The sequence below is a fragment of the Musa acuminata genome, chromosome BXJ1-10 (genome assembly GCF_036884655.1).
Source record: "Musa acuminata AAA Group cultivar baxijiao chromosome BXJ1-10, Cavendish_Baxijiao_AAA, whole genome shotgun sequence".
In the NCBI taxonomy this organism is placed as follows: Eukaryota; Viridiplantae; Streptophyta; class Magnoliopsida; order Zingiberales; family Musaceae; genus Musa; species Musa acuminata.
In genome coordinates, this window is record NC_088336.1 from 27,062,082 (window position 1) to 27,080,809 (window position 18,728).

Genomic DNA, 18,728 nt, shown 5'->3' on the forward strand with positions numbered 1-18,728 from the left:
CTCCTCTCGCTCATATCGTGTGGATCCTCAAGTCAACACCCAAATTGACATAATGTCACCAAAAAGTTTGGTCTTCAAGCACTAAAACTCATCAGAGTTCTTCAGAAAATAAAAGGTCGCTGCGAAAAGGAGTAGTATTTCGTCTAGAATTAATGGTAAGAAACGGCGAAAAGGACTACCAGGAGTTCTTGAGTGGCTTCTGCAGCAGGGCGGAGATGTACATCTCCCGCAGCTCGAGGCCCCTGTCCAGCTTCCTGCCCACCTCCCACCGGAGCTTCTTGAAGCCGACGCGGTCGATGACGGGCACATACTCGCCCATCTGAGGCTCCACGAAGAAGAAGTGGTCGAGCCAGAAGAGGCCGCCGGGGCGCAGCACCCGGTAGATGTCGAAGAGGATGAAGTGGAGCAGGGTGGTGGGGATCCAGTTGCTGAGCACGTGCATGGAGTGCACCAGGTCGAGGGTGTTGTCGAAGAAGGGCAGCCGCTGCGAGACGCTCAGGTAGAGCGGCACCACCCCGCGGGCGGCCATGAAGCTGCTGAAGGGCCCGTTGAGGTTCATGGTGGTGGAGACGATGGTGACGTTGCGTTCCCGCATGCGGACGGCGAAGGTTCCGGAGCCGCCGCCGATGTCGAGGCCGATGCGCACTGAGCCGACGGGGTCGGCCGCCTGGAGGACCTCGTCGATGGAGAAGTCGAGGGGGTTGTCGGAGGGGGCCACCCAGCGGAGCCGCTCGCGGCTGCCGTCGAGGATGTCGAAGCAGTCCTTGCAGTCGTCGAAGGAGGGGGAGCGCTTGCGGTCCACGAGGCAGCGGAAGGACTTGCAGGAGTAGGCGGACCACTGGATGGAGCGGTCCGGGGGGAGCGACCAGAGGGCGGCCGGGTGGGGGAGGGGCGAGGCGGGGTCCGGTGGCGCGGCGGGACGGCAGCGGCGCCGTGGGAGGGGCTCGCAGCCTCGGAGGAGGAGGCGCTGGGCCAGGGGCTCGTCGTCAGGGCAGGAGCCGTTGACGGGGTAGGACATGAAGGCGGCGAGATCGTCGGGGAAGAGAGGGCAGGCCAGCCCCGCGGGAGGGTGGATCTCCGCGGAGCCCATGTTGGGGTTGTGGCCGAAGGGAAGGGGCTGCGCGGAGGTGAAGGCCACGAACTCTGCCGGCAGAGAAGCATCGGCATTACTGGAGGAAGCAGAAGAAGAAGCAGATGCTGCAGTCGTAGCACATGCAGCAACAGTAGTAGTAGTAGAAGAAGGACAAGGAGGGCATGAAGAAGAGGAAGAGGAGAAGAGAAGGAAAGTGAGGAGGTTGGAGAAGAGGAGGACAAAGAGGCAGAGAAGGTTGCTGAAGCGGTGGTGGGAACGGGAGGAGTCCATTGAAGAGGAAGGAGAATGGAGGTGGCAAGGGAACCTACTCTCTTAGTCTGTGCTCGATTTATCTTCTGCAGCAGCAGGGTCTACTACTCACGAAAAAGAGAAGTAGAGTCCGAGTAAAAAAGTCAAGATCAACTACTCACAAAGAGGAGGCTTGCATTAGTTTGAGAAGCTTACAGTCTTAAAAAGAGAGATGGATTCGACGTGAGGACGACGTTGAAGAATAGCACTAGTTTTATATGAGTAGTGTGGCGTGCAAACTAAGAAAATACAAATAATAAGAAGAAGAAGAATAGAAATGACGCCAGCAGAGCCAAACTACATCCCTCCAACTACAGTCCCACTCCACCGTCACAATACCTTTCAAATAAAAAAGGGCATGACGCCTATCCACATAAAGAGTCTGTGCTCCATTAACACGTTTTGTTTCCTATTCATATTACACCTACAGGGCTTCACTCTTTTGAGTTCAATGACACTATCTGAACTATGCTTGAGCATCATAGGTTGGCCAAAGCTTCCAATTAGACAATAGAAAATCAATCCTTGAACATACTCCAACTTGAGAAACACTAGCTGTAAACACATGAAGGAAGCATAAAACAAATCTAAGAACAACCAATTAGAGAGTGTAGCACACAAATCTGGAATTACATTCTATTCACATCCTTGGAAAAGAAGAAATAAAAACAAGATATTAAAAAGAACACACTACTGAGGCGACTCGCAAGGTGCTGAATAGCAAGGACACACCAGGCTATACAAACAAATAAGACACTGGCCTACCAAAATACAGGTCGTGGAGTTAGCAATCCAAAGCATCACTTCCAGTAGCCAACTACCCTCAAGTCAGCTGCAGACGGACCTCATTCGCCAGATGAGCTCCCTAACAAAGTGTTGCAAGGTTGTCCTTCTGGTGTTAATTCCAGTTTAAAAGATCAACCCTGGAAATACAAAAAAGGAAGAGGAGGGGAGAGGGGGGGGCGCAAGAGGGAAGTAGCCTGATGCAGAATCTCTTCTTGATGTTTTCGTACATTGTATTTCTTCGTATTTCTTCGTTATGGATTGCGCATCAACCCACCTCGAGGAACAGTCCTGAATTTGGAACAGAATCATGTAAACGAATTTACAACTTATAAACATTAAACCACAATGTTTTCAGTTCAAACAACGATGGCATTCAATTCTCAATAATAAAATTTTACAAAGGTTAGTTATGTTAAATAAATTGAGTTCATAAAACTTAAATCTCATATTTTTAGAAAAAATGATTCCCATTTATTCAGCATATAAAATCAAGAACAGAATCATCAAGAGGAATTAACGTCTGGTAAGAAGAAACTTAGCCAATTGATCTCGAGTGTCATATACTAAAGATACAAATCAACTTGTCATACCTTCCAGGAAGCAACTGTGAACTACTAGATGGAGCTTTCGAACCACCAAGTCGCTTAGACTTGTTATCTTGTTCTTTCTCCACTCTCATAGCAGCCACTTCTTTCTCCATTGCAGCTACTTCCCTTCTCATCTTTTTTGCTTCCACTTCCATAGCTTTAGTCAATGTATCAACTTTCTTGGCCAGCATCTATTCACAAGTTTCACAGTAGAAAGTGTACATGAGTTTGGAAATGGCCACCAAACTGTTACACAGATGCCAAAGGGGAACTTACCTCAATCGCATCATCCTTGTCTTTTAAGCTCTGGTCCTTCTCATGGCATGCTTTCCTCAGAGTAATTACCTCCTTCTGCAACATATCATACAGAAGTCCAGAGACACAATCATCTGAGTCAACATTAGATAACTCATTGGTTTTCTCTTCTGGAATTTCCTTCCAACTGTTATGTGAGATATTCTCTGCAGTTGCATCAGAAGATCTGTTCAGTGACAAACTAGCTCCATTCAGGAGGGCTTTGCTTCGGTCCAATGACCTAGTGCCACCATCAAATGACTTTGATGCCCCTTTGGCATGTTTCAGTACCATGCTACTGGAAAGAGAAGATCTCATCTGAAATGATGGTCGCTTAGAAAGGAAGCCATTAACACTCTTAGGAACATTCTCAGCTCCACCAAGGGACTGGCGGCGTGAAGGACCATTGCTTACACTCTTCCCCTCTACAATGGTGCGGTTACTGCCACCTGCTGACATTCTCAATCCCTCTTCCAAAACCTTGAGCCGTACCTGAAACTTCTCCTGAAATGTCCAAAACGATTTGCCACTAGTAAATAGGTATCATGCTCTATGACAACATAAAATATAACAAATATTAAACATTTATGGTAAGACATTCTACTTTCAACTGAGCTTCTGATCTTGCAGTACGTTCTGTTATAGCAAGCTTGTCCCGAAGTTGCTGCATCTCACCCTGCAAAACAATGTATGTGATGACAGGATTTACCATAACAAGAAAAAAATATTGGGAATAGCGTGTATCAATTGATATGCTACAAAAGAAGAGGTGTGCTTCAGAAAATCATTAAACATCAATGCTAACCTGCATGAATCTCCGTTCCTCAAGCCACTGTTTAACAGGCATTACTTTGTCACTAGCATCTTTCCATTCATTTGCCACAACCACTGCAACCCTATTAGCTGTAACCTTTGCCCGAGCAAGTTCACGATCAAGCGTTTTCATCTCTTCCTAAATGTATAAATGACAATTTAACAAGGAAAACAATATACATTTGTTCTCTAATGATTTAAAGCAGTTCCAACACAAAAAAAACAGAGTTCTGTGCTAATAGATTAAAAATAAAGCCCAATATATTACACTCATCTCCTGAACTTTTCGCTGGTAATCCCTTACGGCATTTGCAGCTGCACCACCTGCAAGAACAGCCTCTTCCAGTTCTCGTACAGTCTGGCTAAGCTTTTCAACCTCAGCAACCTTTTGTCGATGCATTTTATCCAGGATCTTGTTCTCTTCCTGAATAACGCAAGAAGAGGACTAAGTATAAAATTTCTAATAGCATCACAGCCTACAGATTCTGTCCCCATTTTAAAAATAAATAAGCATTTTGTTCCTGGATACCTGACATATTTCGATCTGTTTCATTAATTCCTGGTTCTTATTTTGTAAATCGTCCACCATAGAGGCCTTTGCTAAAGCAATCTGTACGGTCCGTTCTGCTTCCAGCAGTGCTGCTTCTTTTGATTTGGTAAGACGATCTAATGCCCTGTTGTCATCCTGTAGCTTTGCAATCTGCAAATAAGAGAGAGATCTTCAACAGTTTCTACTTTCTACCACTTTGAGCCCCTAATTTTCTGTTGACAAATAGGGAAGTCTAGTGTGATACATTCAAACAACTTAGAGCTGTTGTAAGCCAATAGAAAAATTAGCCCTTAATCTCCTACAAGCACAATATAATTGACATACATATATGGCAACAACTTTGGAAATAACTAATGATCAGCAAGACAACAAACCAAGCTCACAAAACAATGGAAGCCCATACAAGTACAATATGTAATCTTTCACAAATTTGGATCATTAAGAAGATTAGGAAATGGGAACTGAACAATGAATAACTAGACCAGACAACATCACGAATACCAGCAACACCCAAGATGCAAAAAGAGTTCTTGGTAGACAGTTTGTTTAAAAGAAGGAACAAACAAACAACAAAAAAAGAAAACACTTTAGTAATTGCAAACCAATTAAGTTGTTCATAAACTTGAGATACAGGGAAGGTCATTGCTGTGTTGACCAAGGCAAAATTTTGTAATCTTTGGGTGGAACATTCTATCAAAGCACAATTGTAGAATTATAAAATTTTGCAGGAGCAATGTTTCAAAAGAAAACCTCCTGCCGAGATAGCTTCAACTCTGCCTCAAGAGGTGCAAGAATGGCTTCAATTGGGGGCATGTCATCATCTTTTTGATCTGCATGGACTCTTCTAAGTGTCGCCTCTGCTGCAAACTGTGCAGCCAAGGCTGCTTTCTTTTCATCATTTATCCTCTTAATTTCAAGATTCTGCATGGTTAACTTTTCATCAACCACTGTTCATAGTGGAATCGTCAATCATACATGACAAACAACAGCTAAAAGTAAATTAGTGAGTTATATGTAGTACCCTGTTCTCAAGAAGTGATTCAGTGAGCTTGAGCTTCTCATCCATCTTATTCAATTCTTCCGTTAGCTGACATTGGTGACAAAAGAGTCAGAAAACAGCCCATTAATATCATTACCTCATTCAGTATTTTCTCTCCACACATTGGAATGCCAAAAGTGAAGGAACAAATGGTAAAGAAAAATACAAGTAAAAGGAACACTAGATATATTATAACAATGTTCAGACATTGATATGCACTGCAAGATTACTTGAAGCCATGTATAAGATAATAATATTTGATGTTGACCAATATAACATGTTTCCATGGAGATGGCGTTCTTTAAATGCAAATTTTAAGTTACAAGATCAAATTGCATTTCCTTTCACAAAAACCCAAACGAGCATATACCACACTTAGATAGAATCTGAAACAACCTTATCGTAGAGCTTTCTTTGCTTAAAGCCAGAAAAGGTTCAATCTTTAGAATGTTTTCCATCTAGAAATCGTAGAAACAAATATGAACTACAAAATGCAGAAATTGTAAAGCTATAAAATGGACTAAGAAAATTCACCATGTTGATTTTTATAAGGGCAAGAATCGGAAATAGCAAGAAATTTTGTCCTAAAAAAGAACAGAAATGAAAACAAAAAAATCATCACGTGCTCATAACGGGACCTGAAAGAAAAAGTCATAATAATTTGCTTCTCTCTAGAAAAAATAACAAAAATAGAAAAATAAGGCGTTAAGACCAAAACCACACTCAGACCACAAATAAAAAAACGCCATTATGTAAAATAGAACTGTTATGAGGCAAAGAAATTGAGAAAAAAGAAAAACGCATCAAGAAAACAATGTCGACATGATAAAAGGGATCAGGGAATTAACAGCCATTAAGGAGAGAATAAAAACAACAAACGAATGATTTAACAGGAAGTAAAATCGGCACATTCACCTCTTCGACTGCCTTCTCTCTCGCGCGCTCAGACAACCTCAGAGCTTTGATCTCCGCCTGTGACTCAGATAATTCTCGATCTTTGTCTGCAATCCACCAAAATATCCAAACAAATTTCAATGAGATGCTACACAAACCAACAGAATAAACTAAAAGAAAGGAACGCAGCAAACCGCAATCCCACCTCTGACTTCATTCTCGAGCCTATTCAGCTCGACCTTCACCGGATCCGATCCGTGGAGCAGATTAATAAACTCGTCCACCTCCAAGTTGGGCTTCATCGAGGCCCTTCGCCTCAGGGCCGGCGCCGACTTCCCCTCAATCTTGAACGACGCAGACGCCGTCAGAGCCTCCGGTGCCGGGTGCGGCGTCGCATTCCCCCCGGCGGCCTCGCCTAAGAACCCTTCCCCGCCGAAGTCGCGCAGATCTGACATCCTGGATCTGACGCTCTCTCACATCGAAGGCAAGTAAAGAGCCCAATTTAAACAAAGAGGAGGATATTTTCGAAATGCGAACTCGACTCCGATTCCAAGTACTAGGGTCCTCCTCCTCGATCGAAATTGAGATCTCCTTCCTATGGCTTCGATCGAGTCCGTCGCCCACGAGAGCAACCCTAACTGCGTTCCTTCCTCCAATCGCCCTCGTCGCAAGTAATGTGCTGTGGGGGAGTGCTAATAAGTAGACTACAGTGAGGAGGGGGGCAAAGGGACGCCCGCTATGTTATATCGCTCCTCCTCTATTATTTATTCGTACTAAGCAAACCCCCGAATATGTTTGTTTCACTATCCGATGTAAGATCAGGGCTGAATCAAAAGTAAATCCAACGGCGGATAATGAGTCCTCAAGCAGATCTCGTCTCTAGGGCATGCGGTGTCGTTACCGCACCGAGGGAGACGGAGCCTCTGCTCCCTCGCGATGCCACGTAGTGTAATTGGTGTCGGAATACTCTCCCTGGATCGGTCAAACGATTTGGACTCCCTCTTCTTTATGATGCTGGTGAGCTGTCCGGTGCAAGACAGCGAACAAAATTCTGACTAAAGCGTCAGTGACACGTACCAGGATAAAATCTATGCCAATATTTTTTGTACTCCTTATCCGTCCCACCCACATACGGTGATCCGATTGGGGCCTCAAGGGGGCCACAGGAACTCACCAATCCTCTGTTACCAGACAAGGCATAGCCAGCCTAATTGAATTCGAAATCTAAGTATTTATTCTTTATTTCGGGTATAGCTACGATTACGTCAGGCCTGCATAATTTCCAGAAGCCGGACCGGCAATCTGAGCCGGACCGAGACACCGAACCGGATCCTATGCGAGTTCTCGATGCGCGTGTAGCCGCTCTGGATTTCTACGTACGGGTACGCCGTGAAGGGGAGCGGGGGGGGAGCTGTCGCCTTTGGTGGACTTGCAAGAGGGAAGTAATAGATTGCAGGATTAAGTCATCATCTTGTCGTCGAGGCGATGGATCGTGAGTTGATCTCTACTTTGCTGCAGGTTGATTGGAACCATCACTGTCCGCCCTAATGGACTGACAACGATGTCCTTCTACTGTTCGAGCTGTGAGGAGCGTATGAGCAATGGCCCCACTGAGAGGAAAAGTAGGGCAAGATCGCAGATTGAACGATGCCAAAAGATGACGCCTCCTCCTCTTCTTCTTCTTCTTCTTCTTATTATTATTTCAACTGCTGCTCTTTTTGGCCGATTTGGAGTGTGGTTGTTGTCATGGTAGAGGGTTGGTGGCCGGTTGGGCATTTGCTAGAACTCTCCTTGTGGATTCTGTGGTAGTCTAAGGCCTCATTTGAACCAGCAATAATGAGACGAGGCTGTGCATTCCGATGCCAACAATGGCATATGCAATGGCCTTCTTTTGATGGTTCTTCTTTCAAGCTTGAACACCGTCACTTCATGTATGGAGGAGTGGTGGACCTTTTGGTTGCACTAAATCGAAACACTGCAAGAACATATATCATGGAACAATGATTCGACACCTACACCATAAGTTCCTTGTTCAAGCATGTATCTTGTTGTTCTTCTAAGTAAGGATATGGGCTGCTCATGTGTCGCATTGATGAACTTTAGAAAGGACTACCGATTGGCAGGTTCCAATAATGAGCTACAGAAAGGAGGGGATAGACTTGTGTGTACTTTGCTCTCCCTTGAAGTATCTTCCTGGTCGTCAACAAGCATTTAGAGGAAAGCTAACATGGCTTTGAGCTTTTCCTCCCCTTGAAGCCAAAGAAGGGGCTGCATATTACAGCTGCACTCCTGCATATAAATGATTTCCTCTGTTCCTTTTGAAATGTCAAACAGGAGAACAAAAATCTTAACCTGTGGCCAAAGCCATTGCTGTCAGGATGGTGATGCAGCCACCTATATAGATCATCGTGGCTTCAACAGTTGGTGAAGTCGTCATGAATACTCAAGTTGGATTCTCTGTGGGCATAACTTCACAAAGCATGGAGGTTGTGGGGGGACTGTCGGCTTATCAGAATCCAAGACAAAGGAGGTATCCAAAGCTTTCCATGTCTATATCTCCCGGTCTCATGATGCTTGTTGCTGTAATCTATGGAACCTCTTTCTATAATTAAGTTGTCGAGAACACCAAGGAAGACCATGCTTCTTTAACCACAGAAAACCCCTGTCGGGACTTGAGTCTATTTCTTTAATCATAGGAGTAATAAAGGACATGCATGCGAAGAATAGTATATGTCCATGAACATTAAGGAGATTATAGAACTGTTCGGATAAGTGAGAGAGAAGACGAGTTTCTAACAAGCTTTTGCCTTTTTATGTTTGGAAGTGGATTCTTGTACTTTGGTCTAAAGTTACTCGTTTTCATGAGAGATTTCAGACCCAAGGAAGTAAGGCATTGTTCGATTGTCTTTAGATAGATGCCTTGGATTTAAGATGACAATGAAAGTAAACGATTTATCCTGGTTGTTCTTACTGCTAGCGTCATTGTTGTATGCCATTGTCCCTTGGGATCTTGAGATACAAAGATTGGAACTCCAAGGTTGGAGCTGTGATCATAGCTAAGCAGAGTAATTGCCTTGAGCTAATCTGATCTTTAAGCTGACAAGTCAAAGTAAAACTAGAGAACACAGGCTGAAATGTTCTTCCGTAGCTCAAACTCCTCGAGAATCATGGAAGGCGTTTGCCACATCAACCACAAACCGGTATCTCACATCGCCCTTCTCCAGCCGCTCCATCGCAAGATTCACATCTTCCATTCTGACCACCTCAACCTCCGGCGTAACCCTGTGCTCGCTGGCGAACTCTATCATCTCCTGAGCGACCTTCATCCCGCCGATCATGCTTCCCACGATGCTCTTGCCTCCTGCAACGCACAAGCCAAAACATGTGGTCGATCGACGGCACGCGATGAACGACTGGGAAGGAGAAAACCAACGCAAGCATGCTAACCTGAAACCAAATCGAATGATGGTATCTCCATTGGCTTGGTCGATGTCCCAACCATAATTATCTTCCCGTGCGTCTTCAGCAAAGCGACCAAAGGACTGAACGAAAGAGCACCGGCACTTGTGCTGACGATATGATCCATAGTGCCCGCAGCAGCCTAAAAGAGCAGCGACTATTTCATGTAACACGAAGAGAAAAAGTATATATATATATATATATATCTCTGTGTTGTTGAACTGATGATACCTTCATCTGCTCGGCATTACTGATGACTATAAACGAGTCGGCTCCAAGCAGCTCCACCGCATCCTTCTCCTTGTCAGGAGTTGAGCTGATCACGGTCACTCTCAACCCGAAAGCCTTGCCAAACTTCACAGCCAAGTGGCCGAGCCCTCCGAGGCCCACAACGCCCAGATGCTTCCCCGGTTGGTCCAGTCCATGCTGCTTCATCGGGGTGTACACGGTGGTGCCTGCACACAACAAAGGGCCGACCTTGTCCAGGGGCAACGTCTCCGGGACCCTGACGGCGAAATGCTCGTTGACGACCACCATGTCGGCGAATCCCCCGTAGGTTTTAGTGCCATCAGGGTAGAAGCTGTTGAAGACGGGAACCAGTTTGGGGCAGTAGTTCTCATCATCCACTCTGCAGTTGTCACAAGAGCGACAAGCACCGGCCATGTACCCGACGCCGACCTTGTCGCCGATCTTGAACTTGTGAACGACCCGCCCGACTTGGGTTACAACGCCTACAATCTCGTGCCTGGTAGATTCAAAAACCATGGACAGAATCCATTTCAGCAACCACTGTCAATGTTCTTTAGATGATGATGAGATGCTTGCTCACCCTGGGACGACCGGGTACTTTGCGTTTCTCCAGTAATTCTTGATCGTGCAAAGATCGGTAAGGCAAATTCCACAGTAGAGTACCTTCAAGGTGATGTCGTCGCCTTTCATGGCTCTGGAAAGTAGCGAGTGCCATAGGTCAAACGAACCAGAAAAGGAAGCAAATTACTTTAGCTGAATTGCCAAAAGGAAGACGGAGATACAGGAAATAATGATAAAGAAATCATAATATAACTCAATGAAATGAATATTTCCTTCTATTGATGATCTGCAAAGAGCCAAACAGGGATGAAAGTCTACTCTCTCATGTCCTTTAATAAGTTGCATAAAATGATATGGATTAGAAATTTATGATGACATATCACACTTCATTAGACGCGGCGATCGAAAAGTTTCAAGATGGATGTTGGATCAACTGCTTCAACAAGAGATCAGAAAAGCGAGGACGCAGCAGAGTACCTTAAGGGGAAGGCGAAGGGGGAGAGGACTCCGGTCGAATCCCTGGCTGCCCATGCATGTCCCGTCTCTTCTTCTTCGATCTCTCTCCGCCCTCTCTGTCTCTGTCGAAATGACTGATTCAGTGCGCCTAATATATATATATATATATATACACGCGCGCGATGAGCCTATAGAACGCTATATTTGGTAGCCAATTACATGCATGCACATTTGATGGTCTCCATAAATCCACCGAATTATTTCCCAAACATGGGTGATGCTGCTAACGAATGTACATGAAAGTTGATTCTAAAGTTAGGCACGAAATTGATTGATTACAAATGTAATAATTAGAAAAAAAATTTGAGAGAATTTATTTAAAAAAAATCTTTGTTATTTGAGCTTAAAATCTTATGATATAAATTATCAAAGTCTTTGTCAGCTAACCTAACTAATACTTTTAATATTTTTAACCTTATAATTTATCATGATGTTTTTTATTTTAAATAAATAATTATTTTGGATTGTGTTTTATTTATTGCCGGTATAAGAGATGGAATGAGAGGAAATAAGATTATAGAAAAATAAAATTTTATTTGGGGTTTTGGTCTAGCTAGGATCGTAAGGGTCATGGTTCTGCTAGAGTTTGTGGAGCATATATGAGACATTTTATAGTGGGTTTCTAATAACGAATAAGAATAAATAATTATTAATATGTGTGGTGATAAGGGTAAAAATGGTGATGTAACATGCCATGACGTCAGTCATACCTGGACAACACACTGCCCGAGGAAGTCGGTATTAACACCTAACTCAGGCTTAGTTCTTCACGCCATGCCAACCCCATGTCAGACGCTATCAGCCTGCCTCCTGCAAGCAGCCACATCAAGTAACATCAAACTCATCTATAAATACCCCAGAGTTATAAACGAACAAGAGAGGACGAACTCACACACAATCTTTGTATGGAGGCATCTCTTCCTCCAAAACCCTCTCCACGTCGCTAACTTGATCGTCGGAGGGGTCGGGCCGAGCTCCCGGCCCGACCTGTGTGCAGGTACGAGACGGTGTCGCCTCTTCCCGACCTCTCGACCCGAACCACCGTACTCGGCCTTCGGGAGACCCCGAGGGACGGAGCCCGAGATCCCTGACATCCGGACCACCGAACCGAGCCGCGACGGCCCCGAGGCCACGGCTTAAACAGATGCCCCCGCATCATTTTGGCACTAGAAGGAAGGGCCCGAATGTCGAGGGATCCTCAGACTGATCCCGACGAACTCCCTATCGAGGGATCGTTCTTATCAGGGGCGCAGGCCGTGCGTCCCTTGCGTGACGGGCCGTGGGCTAACGACCTCCCCGCGACCTCTGAACGCTACTGGCGTTCATTCGACAACCCGGATCTGCTTCCGCCTGAGGGCACTCCGAGCGTCCCCTTGCCGGTGTCATTCGAGGCCTTTCACGACCTCGCTCGTCAAGTCCGAGCACTGGCGAGCGTGGTGCGGTCTATCATCCCGCTCGTCCCTCAACCGGCACCCCCGCATATGACTCAGCCGCTACGACAACAAGAGCCGCCCTCTCGGGCCCACATGACGCCTCTGGAGCCTTCCGCTACTCCTCGGGTCAGATCGACCCCACTCGGGGACCCAGTAAGGACAAACACGAGCGGCCGCCCGGAGCCCGAGGTACTATCCCCGGATTCGACGGACTCCCTGCGAGCCCAGCTACGCTTTCTTTGGCAGCGGCTCGATGAACTAGGGAATGAGTTGCGCAACTCGAAGGGAGAGCTCGGGGTGGACACATACCGAGGATCTCCGTTCGCACCAGAGATACGAGATCATGCGGTTCCCCCGAACTTCCAACTCCCTTCTCTGGACGCATACGACGGCGCCACTGACCCAGCGGACCATGTCATCGCTTTCCGTGCCCAACTGGCGCTGTATGGAACGTCTGACGCTTTAATGTGCAGGGCGTTTCCCACGACCCTGAGGGGTCCAGCCCGCACATGGTACGACGGCCTGAAGACCGGAACGATCAGTTCCTTCGACCAGCTCGCCAAGGACTTCGAGCTCCACTTCGTAGCCCATGCCCGGCCAAAGCCCTCCGCGGCACATCTCCTCGGACTCAAACAAAGAGAGGACGAGCCCCTCTCACATTTCGTGGATCGCTTTGCCACGTAAATCCGGAGCTCACTGGATACTCACCCCTCTCTGTTAGTGCAGGCGTTCATGGTAGGCTTGCGACCTTCCAGATTTTGCTGGTCCCTCGTAGAGTGACCCCCCACCACAGTACCAGATATGCTCCAGCGAGCCAACCGGTACATCGCGGCGGAAGCTTGGGTAACCGCAAGGAAGAGGAGTGACTCTGGGCGACGGGCCCTGCAGCAGCGGCCAAGCACCCGCGGTTGCTATCCGATGTAATCCCCATGCAAGGAATCTAGCCCCTTCCTCAGTCTCTTCCAAGCGAAGGCTCCATGTTTACCTGACCGCCTCTTGGCTCACGGTTAGCTTCGATCTAACCTCCCTCTTTTTTGCATTCGCACGGCTCGGTTAGAGACGCCCGAGTCCACCTCAGCGCGGCCTACCTGCCTGAGCCATGTCCCTCGGCCGCAGCTTGCCTGCGCCGAGCTTCTCGGCCATGCACTACTCGAGTCCACCTCACGCGACCTGCCCGCCTATGTCGTGCTACTCGGTCGCATGACCATCGCGACCACACCTGCGCGGTCTGTCCGCCTACGTCGTGCTACTCGGCCGCATGTCCAACGCGACCACGCCTGCGCGGTTTGCCCGCCTGCGTCGTGATCCTCGGCTGCATAATGCCCGAGACCACACCTGCGCGGCCAGCCCGCCTGCGTCGTGCTCCTTGGCCCCATGCTCCCGAGACACACCTGCGCGGCCAGCCGCCTGCGTCGTGCTCCTTGGCCCCATGCTCCCGAGACACGCCCGCACGGCCAACTCGCCTGCATCGCGCCCCTCGGCCATATAATGCCCGAGGCCACCTCCTCGGCCGCATGATGCTCGAGCCCACACCTACGCAGTCTGTCCGCCTGCGTCGTGCTACTCGGCCGCATGTCCAACGCGACCACGCCTGCGCGATCTGCCCGCTTGCGTCGTGATCCTCGGTCGCATAATGCTAAAGACCACACCTGCGCGGCCAGCCGCCTGCGTCGTGCTCCTTGGCCCCATGCTCCCGAGACACCCCCGCGCGGCCAGCTCGCCTGCATCGCGCTCCTCGACCGCATAATGCCCGAGGCCACCTCCTCGACCGCATGATGCCCGAGCCCACACCTGCGCGGTCTGTCCGCCTGCATCATGCTACTCGGTCGCATGACCATCGCGACCACGCCTGCGCGGTCTGTCCGCCTACGTCGTGCTACTCAGCCGCATGACCAACGCAACCACGCCTGCGCGGTCTGTCCGCCTGCGTCGTGATCCTCGACCGCGTAATGCCCGAGACCACACCTGCGCGGCCTGCCCGCCTGCGTCCTGATCCTTGGCCCCATGTTCCCGAGACACACCTGCATGGCCAGCCCGCCTGCGTCGTGCTCCTTGGCCCCATGCTCCCGAGACACACCTGCGCGGCCTGCCCGTCTGCGTCGCGCTCCTCAGTCCATGCCTCCCGAGACACACCTGCGCGACCAGCCCGCCTGCGTCGTGCTCCTCGGACCTTCGGCCCTGCGCCCTCCCGAGACACACCTGGCGGCCAGCCCGCCCGCATCGTGCTCCTCGGCTCCTCAGCTCCTCGGCTCCATGTTCCTCGAGACCGCGTCCGCGCGGCCAGCCCGTTTGAAGACAGAAGCCATGCATTGGACTCCTCTTATACAACAGCCGACGCATAACTCCTTTCGGGGGGGGGGGGGGGGGGGGGAATATGATTTGGGTAAAAATGGTGATGTAACATGCCATGATGTCAGCCATGCCTGAACAACACACTGCCCGAGGAAGTCGACATTAACACCTAACTCAGGCTTAGTTCTTCACGCCACGCCAACCCCATGTCAGACGCTATCAGCCTGCCTCCTGCAAATAGCCACATCAGGTAATATCAAACTCATCTATAGATACCCAAGAGTTCTAAACGAACAAGGGAGGACGAACTCACACACAACCTTTGTATGGAGGCATCTCTTCCTCCAAAACCCTCTTCACGTCGCTTACTTGATTGTTGGAGGGGTCGGGCCGAGCTCCCGGCCCGACCTGTGTGCAGGTGCGAGACGGTGTCGCCTCTTCCCGGCGCTGTGGCGGAGCTGCCTCCTGACCCAAACCGCCGACCCGACCTGCCGACCCGACCTCCCGACCCGAACCACCGTGCTCGGCCTTCGGGAGACCCCGAGGGACGGAGCCCGAGATCCCTGACATCCGGACCACCGAACCGAGCCGCGACGGCCCCGAGGCCACGGCTTAAACAGATGCCCCCCGCATCACGTGGGAAGATCGGAGACTATTTAATAGTGGAGAGGCGTGTTGAACCACTATGGAGGACCACAGATGGATGCAGAGCAAAGTAAATAGGCCACAATTTAGCTCTCTGTATGTCTCATTCGGCATGAAAGAAGGTAGACAGTCGGTGGATTCCCCACCTCTTTCCACCCAAAGCATAGAAGATGAGAAACGGCAGCAATCAAATGTGTTGTCTATCGCGTGGTCCCTCGTGGAGGCTGAGAACCACCGTCGCTGTTGGCCAACGCATTCGATCGGAGACCAAAGTAGTGGAAGAAAAGGAAGGCGATGATGCACACACAGTACAGTGTTCTTCTTCTTTTCTTTCCTATTTAGAAAGCACAACGGAACCTTTCCACTGTCGCTTCCATGATAGCATGCTCTTTCATTTTTTTTGTTAGATGCCATTGTCCACAGTGCAGCTCACAGTTTAAGAAGATACATCGCAATGATTGGATCGGAGGGAAGAAGAGAAAAGCTGAATCGTTCATGCTCTAGTTATTGGCATCTGTGGGAAGACGGTCCACTATCTGAGTCACTGTTTTCATGGCTTGCACGTGTGACTGCTGCACTCGAGTTGGCATCTTTTCTCTTGTCGCAGAAGGGATAAGGCTTGTAGTTGATCATTCTGCAAGCACGGAGTCCACACAAATGGAGAGTTCTGCAGGCCATCACGAGCGTGAGTGAAGGTGAAGAAATGGAAGGACTCCTCACCTTTGCTTGCGCTTCTCCACGAACCGTGCCAGAGATGCCTTGCGAGACAGAGGTATTGCTGCAGCCGCAGTAAATAACTTGTCTTCAGTCAAATTAATTGCATCAACTGGCAAAAGCAACTACTGAATTGAATTGCAGTATACCTCTAGGCGAGGTTGTGGTTGCAGGACTCAAAGACACAGGAGTTGAGGCTGCAGCTGCATGATTCCTGCTGCTGGCCAGCAACATGATTTCACGAGCCTGAAAGAGATAATATGGCATATTGATGTGGAAAGCTTTGCTGATTTCTATAAAATCATTAAGAAGAACATGATACCATATCCGATGAGACATTGTCGTACACTATCACTGACCCTCCGTAGAAGATGGTTAGCTGTGAGGGCGATGAAAAGGACTTCGATGTGTTCCTGCATGGCCAAAAGCTTTCAAGTTCTACTTAGGAACACACCAACTTTGGGAACTACGACGTTATTACCATGACGAGCGGTCTCCTAAAAATGTGGATCTCACAGAATGGTCTTCTGCTGCAGTGGCTCCTCCATTTCCGGTAAGTGGAGTGGAGTAATGCGAGACCAGAGGACAATCCGAAGCTATGGTAGCAGAAGAACTGGTGAGGTGCTGCTTCAGTCCTTGTCTTCCGAGATTAGAGAGTGTCTACAAGTCAGAACACGGCATCTAATTAGTCTAAACCGATCATTACTTGCTGTGATGCTTGTCAGTCACGAATTAATCCTCTCTCTCTCTCTCTCTCTCTCTCTCGATTAAGCAAACCTGAGAGGATACCACAGGAAAGCATTTTGGGTTGATGTGAAGACCAGGGAAGGAGAAGTGGTCGAACGTCGTCCTTTCCAGCTTACATTCATCTGCAGCATTTGGTGATTGAACTTGAAGCAGAGCAGCAGTTTCGTTTGCGTAAGGCCACTGAACTGCTGGATTTACAGTAAAGATCGATATTGAATCTGATGATCCAGAGAAGGTTGATGTTGCAAGATTAGAACACGGAAAAGACACAAACGACTGCCGAGAATTGAAGGGAGGGAGACGAGAAGGAAAGGAGGACCTGATGAATCCTGGAATCCCCTGCTGCGCTCCTTCACCTGCAGAGCCACCGCGGCGTCGCCGTTTAGTCCCAGAAAGTCCCTCTCCATCAGCAAAGGCGAAGGATCGCAGCTCGTTGGAGTCCTCGCAGGAGGACTCGCCACAGGCCGCTGCTGATGCTTCGCTACGCATATGACAGCCTTCCTTCGCAGGGAGACAAGGAAACACGTGCAGTGGTACCACCCGCTCTTTTCCCTCGTGAAGCCAAAGGTTGGAGAGGCGGAGGGATTAAGATTTCCCATCAGAGGATCGTTCGGATCGCAGCCGTCCGTTTCCATCGTTAAGACAATGTGAACCGCCGGATATCCTTTGGCGCCGAAGTCCGTGCCAGTTATTTGTACCGAGATAAATTTCACGACGTGGATAGCACTTGTGAGATTGATGTAAATCTGTGGTCCCGCGTGGGACCGGTTGCGGTCTCCCAACTACAGGACAGGTGGATCCGTGGGTGGCACAACGTTGGTGAGGAAGAAAGAATCGCTCGCCCCCGAGGCACAATGACGGACTAACCCAATAACAGTTGAGACGGATACGAATCTGAGATCAGTCGGTGTGTGTAATAGGGTCGATGGGGAATTCGGCCGAAGTGGTCAGAGACAGAGAGAGCCCGTGATGGTCCGATTTTGATTTGGACGTTAGGTAGGACCAGCTCCCGGTGGAGATCGTACGATCTGCTCTTTTGACCTGCTTGTTGCATGCGGCCGGTCCTGAGGTGGTTCAGAGCACTTTGTGTGATTAGCCCGCCCTTATGGCTCCTCTTCTTTCCTCATCTTGGTTGCAAAGAGTCATCTCTCTCTATCTCTCGCTCTCGCTCTTCAAAGTAACAAACAAATCACTAGGTTTCTCAGACTGGTCCGGAGCTGACGTGGCAGGATTCCAGTGGCCTGGTTCATGGCAAACATGGTGGACCAGGTCCAGCCAGCAGTTGGACGTCAGCTACAAGAATCAGCGTCGATGCTGAGCGATGTCTCCGAGGAGAGAAGGCAGGCTATGGAAGACACACCGTTGTCCTCGGTAGCACAAAAAAGGGATGCCAACTGCTGTTCTAAAGTTCACCCGACCGTCCATGAAATTAAAAGGAAGTGGGAAATAAAATCATCGCATCAGCTGATACACTAGAATTCGCCACATAGACTTCCAATCACTCATCACATTAGACTGTTGTCCAACTTTATGTCATGGATGGGTAGTCAGCACCGTTCGGTCCGATCCCGAGAACACAAGATCGTTCAGATGATTTCTTGAGGCGAGGGGGTTGGTGCTAGGTTAGGTCGGTGCACCATCTGTTGGGTTGATCCGAGGTAGAGTAGGGAGTCGGCTCCTCCACATTGGGCTTTTGCACACACGTCGAAGTTGGAAGGGGGATTCCTGACTCGATCCCTCCGAAGATTAAGTTAGTATAAGGAGTTAG

The 18,728-nt window shown here is 48.7% G+C and overlaps 4 protein-coding genes across 6 annotated transcripts; all 4 read right to left on the reverse strand.

Moving 5' to 3' along the window:
* Nucleotides 1–40: 40 nt before the first annotated feature.
* LOC135595858 (probable methyltransferase At1g29790) lies at nucleotides 41–1,824 on the reverse strand. The gene has a single exon (XM_065087284.1). The coding sequence runs from the start codon at nucleotides 1,361–1,363 to the stop codon at nucleotides 176–178; it is 1,188 nt and encodes a 395-aa protein (XP_064943356.1). The 5' UTR covers nucleotides 1,364–1,824; the 3' UTR covers nucleotides 41–175.
* A 128-nt stretch (nucleotides 1,825–1,952) lies between these two features.
* On the reverse strand, nucleotides 1,953–7,078 carry LOC135595857 (microtubule-associated protein 70-1-like). The gene is made up of 11 exons (XM_065087283.1): nucleotides 6,550–7,078; nucleotides 6,366–6,451; nucleotides 5,433–5,498; nucleotides 5,162–5,332; nucleotides 4,391–4,561; nucleotides 4,130–4,285; nucleotides 3,854–4,000; nucleotides 3,653–3,724; nucleotides 3,031–3,552; nucleotides 2,758–2,945; nucleotides 1,953–2,455 (listed from the first exon to the last, which is right to left on the reverse strand). Exons 1-11 carry the CDS (start codon nucleotides 6,797–6,799, stop codon nucleotides 2,419–2,421), a joined length of 1,866 nt encoding a protein of 621 aa, XP_064943355.1. The 5' UTR covers nucleotides 6,800–7,078; the 3' UTR covers nucleotides 1,953–2,418.
* Nucleotides 7,079–9,282: 2,204 nt separating this feature from the next.
* On the reverse strand, nucleotides 9,283–11,198 carry LOC135595021 (probable cinnamyl alcohol dehydrogenase 9). Its single transcript, XM_065085526.1, has 5 exons — nucleotides 11,091–11,198; nucleotides 10,633–10,746; nucleotides 10,035–10,548; nucleotides 9,792–9,945; nucleotides 9,283–9,705 (listed from the first exon to the last, which is right to left on the reverse strand). Exons 2-5 carry the CDS (start codon nucleotides 10,740–10,742, stop codon nucleotides 9,494–9,496), a joined length of 990 nt encoding a protein of 329 aa, XP_064941598.1. The 5' UTR covers nucleotides 10,743–10,746; nucleotides 11,091–11,198; the 3' UTR covers nucleotides 9,283–9,493.
* A 4,339-nt stretch (nucleotides 11,199–15,537) lies between these two features.
* LOC135595022 (protein TIFY 6A-like) lies at nucleotides 15,538–17,610 on the reverse strand. 3 transcript variants are annotated; one of them, XM_065085528.1, is made up of 7 exons: nucleotides 17,280–17,610; nucleotides 17,003–17,178; nucleotides 16,695–16,873; nucleotides 16,536–16,626; nucleotides 16,363–16,459; nucleotides 16,220–16,277; nucleotides 15,538–16,133 (listed from the first exon to the last, which is right to left on the reverse strand). In XM_065085528.1, exons 1-7 carry the CDS (start codon nucleotides 17,593–17,595, stop codon nucleotides 16,004–16,006), a joined length of 1,047 nt encoding a protein of 348 aa, XP_064941600.1. In that variant the 5' UTR covers nucleotides 17,596–17,610; the 3' UTR covers nucleotides 15,538–16,003. The 3 variants fall into 3 exon arrangements, with proteins under 3 accessions (XP_064941600.1, XP_064941601.1, XP_064941599.1); XM_065085529.1 differs by having other exon boundaries at nucleotides 15,544–16,133; nucleotides 16,991–17,145; XM_065085527.1 differs by having other exon boundaries at nucleotides 15,564–16,133; nucleotides 16,991–17,178.
* Between the last annotated feature and the right edge of the window lie 1,118 nt (nucleotides 17,611–18,728).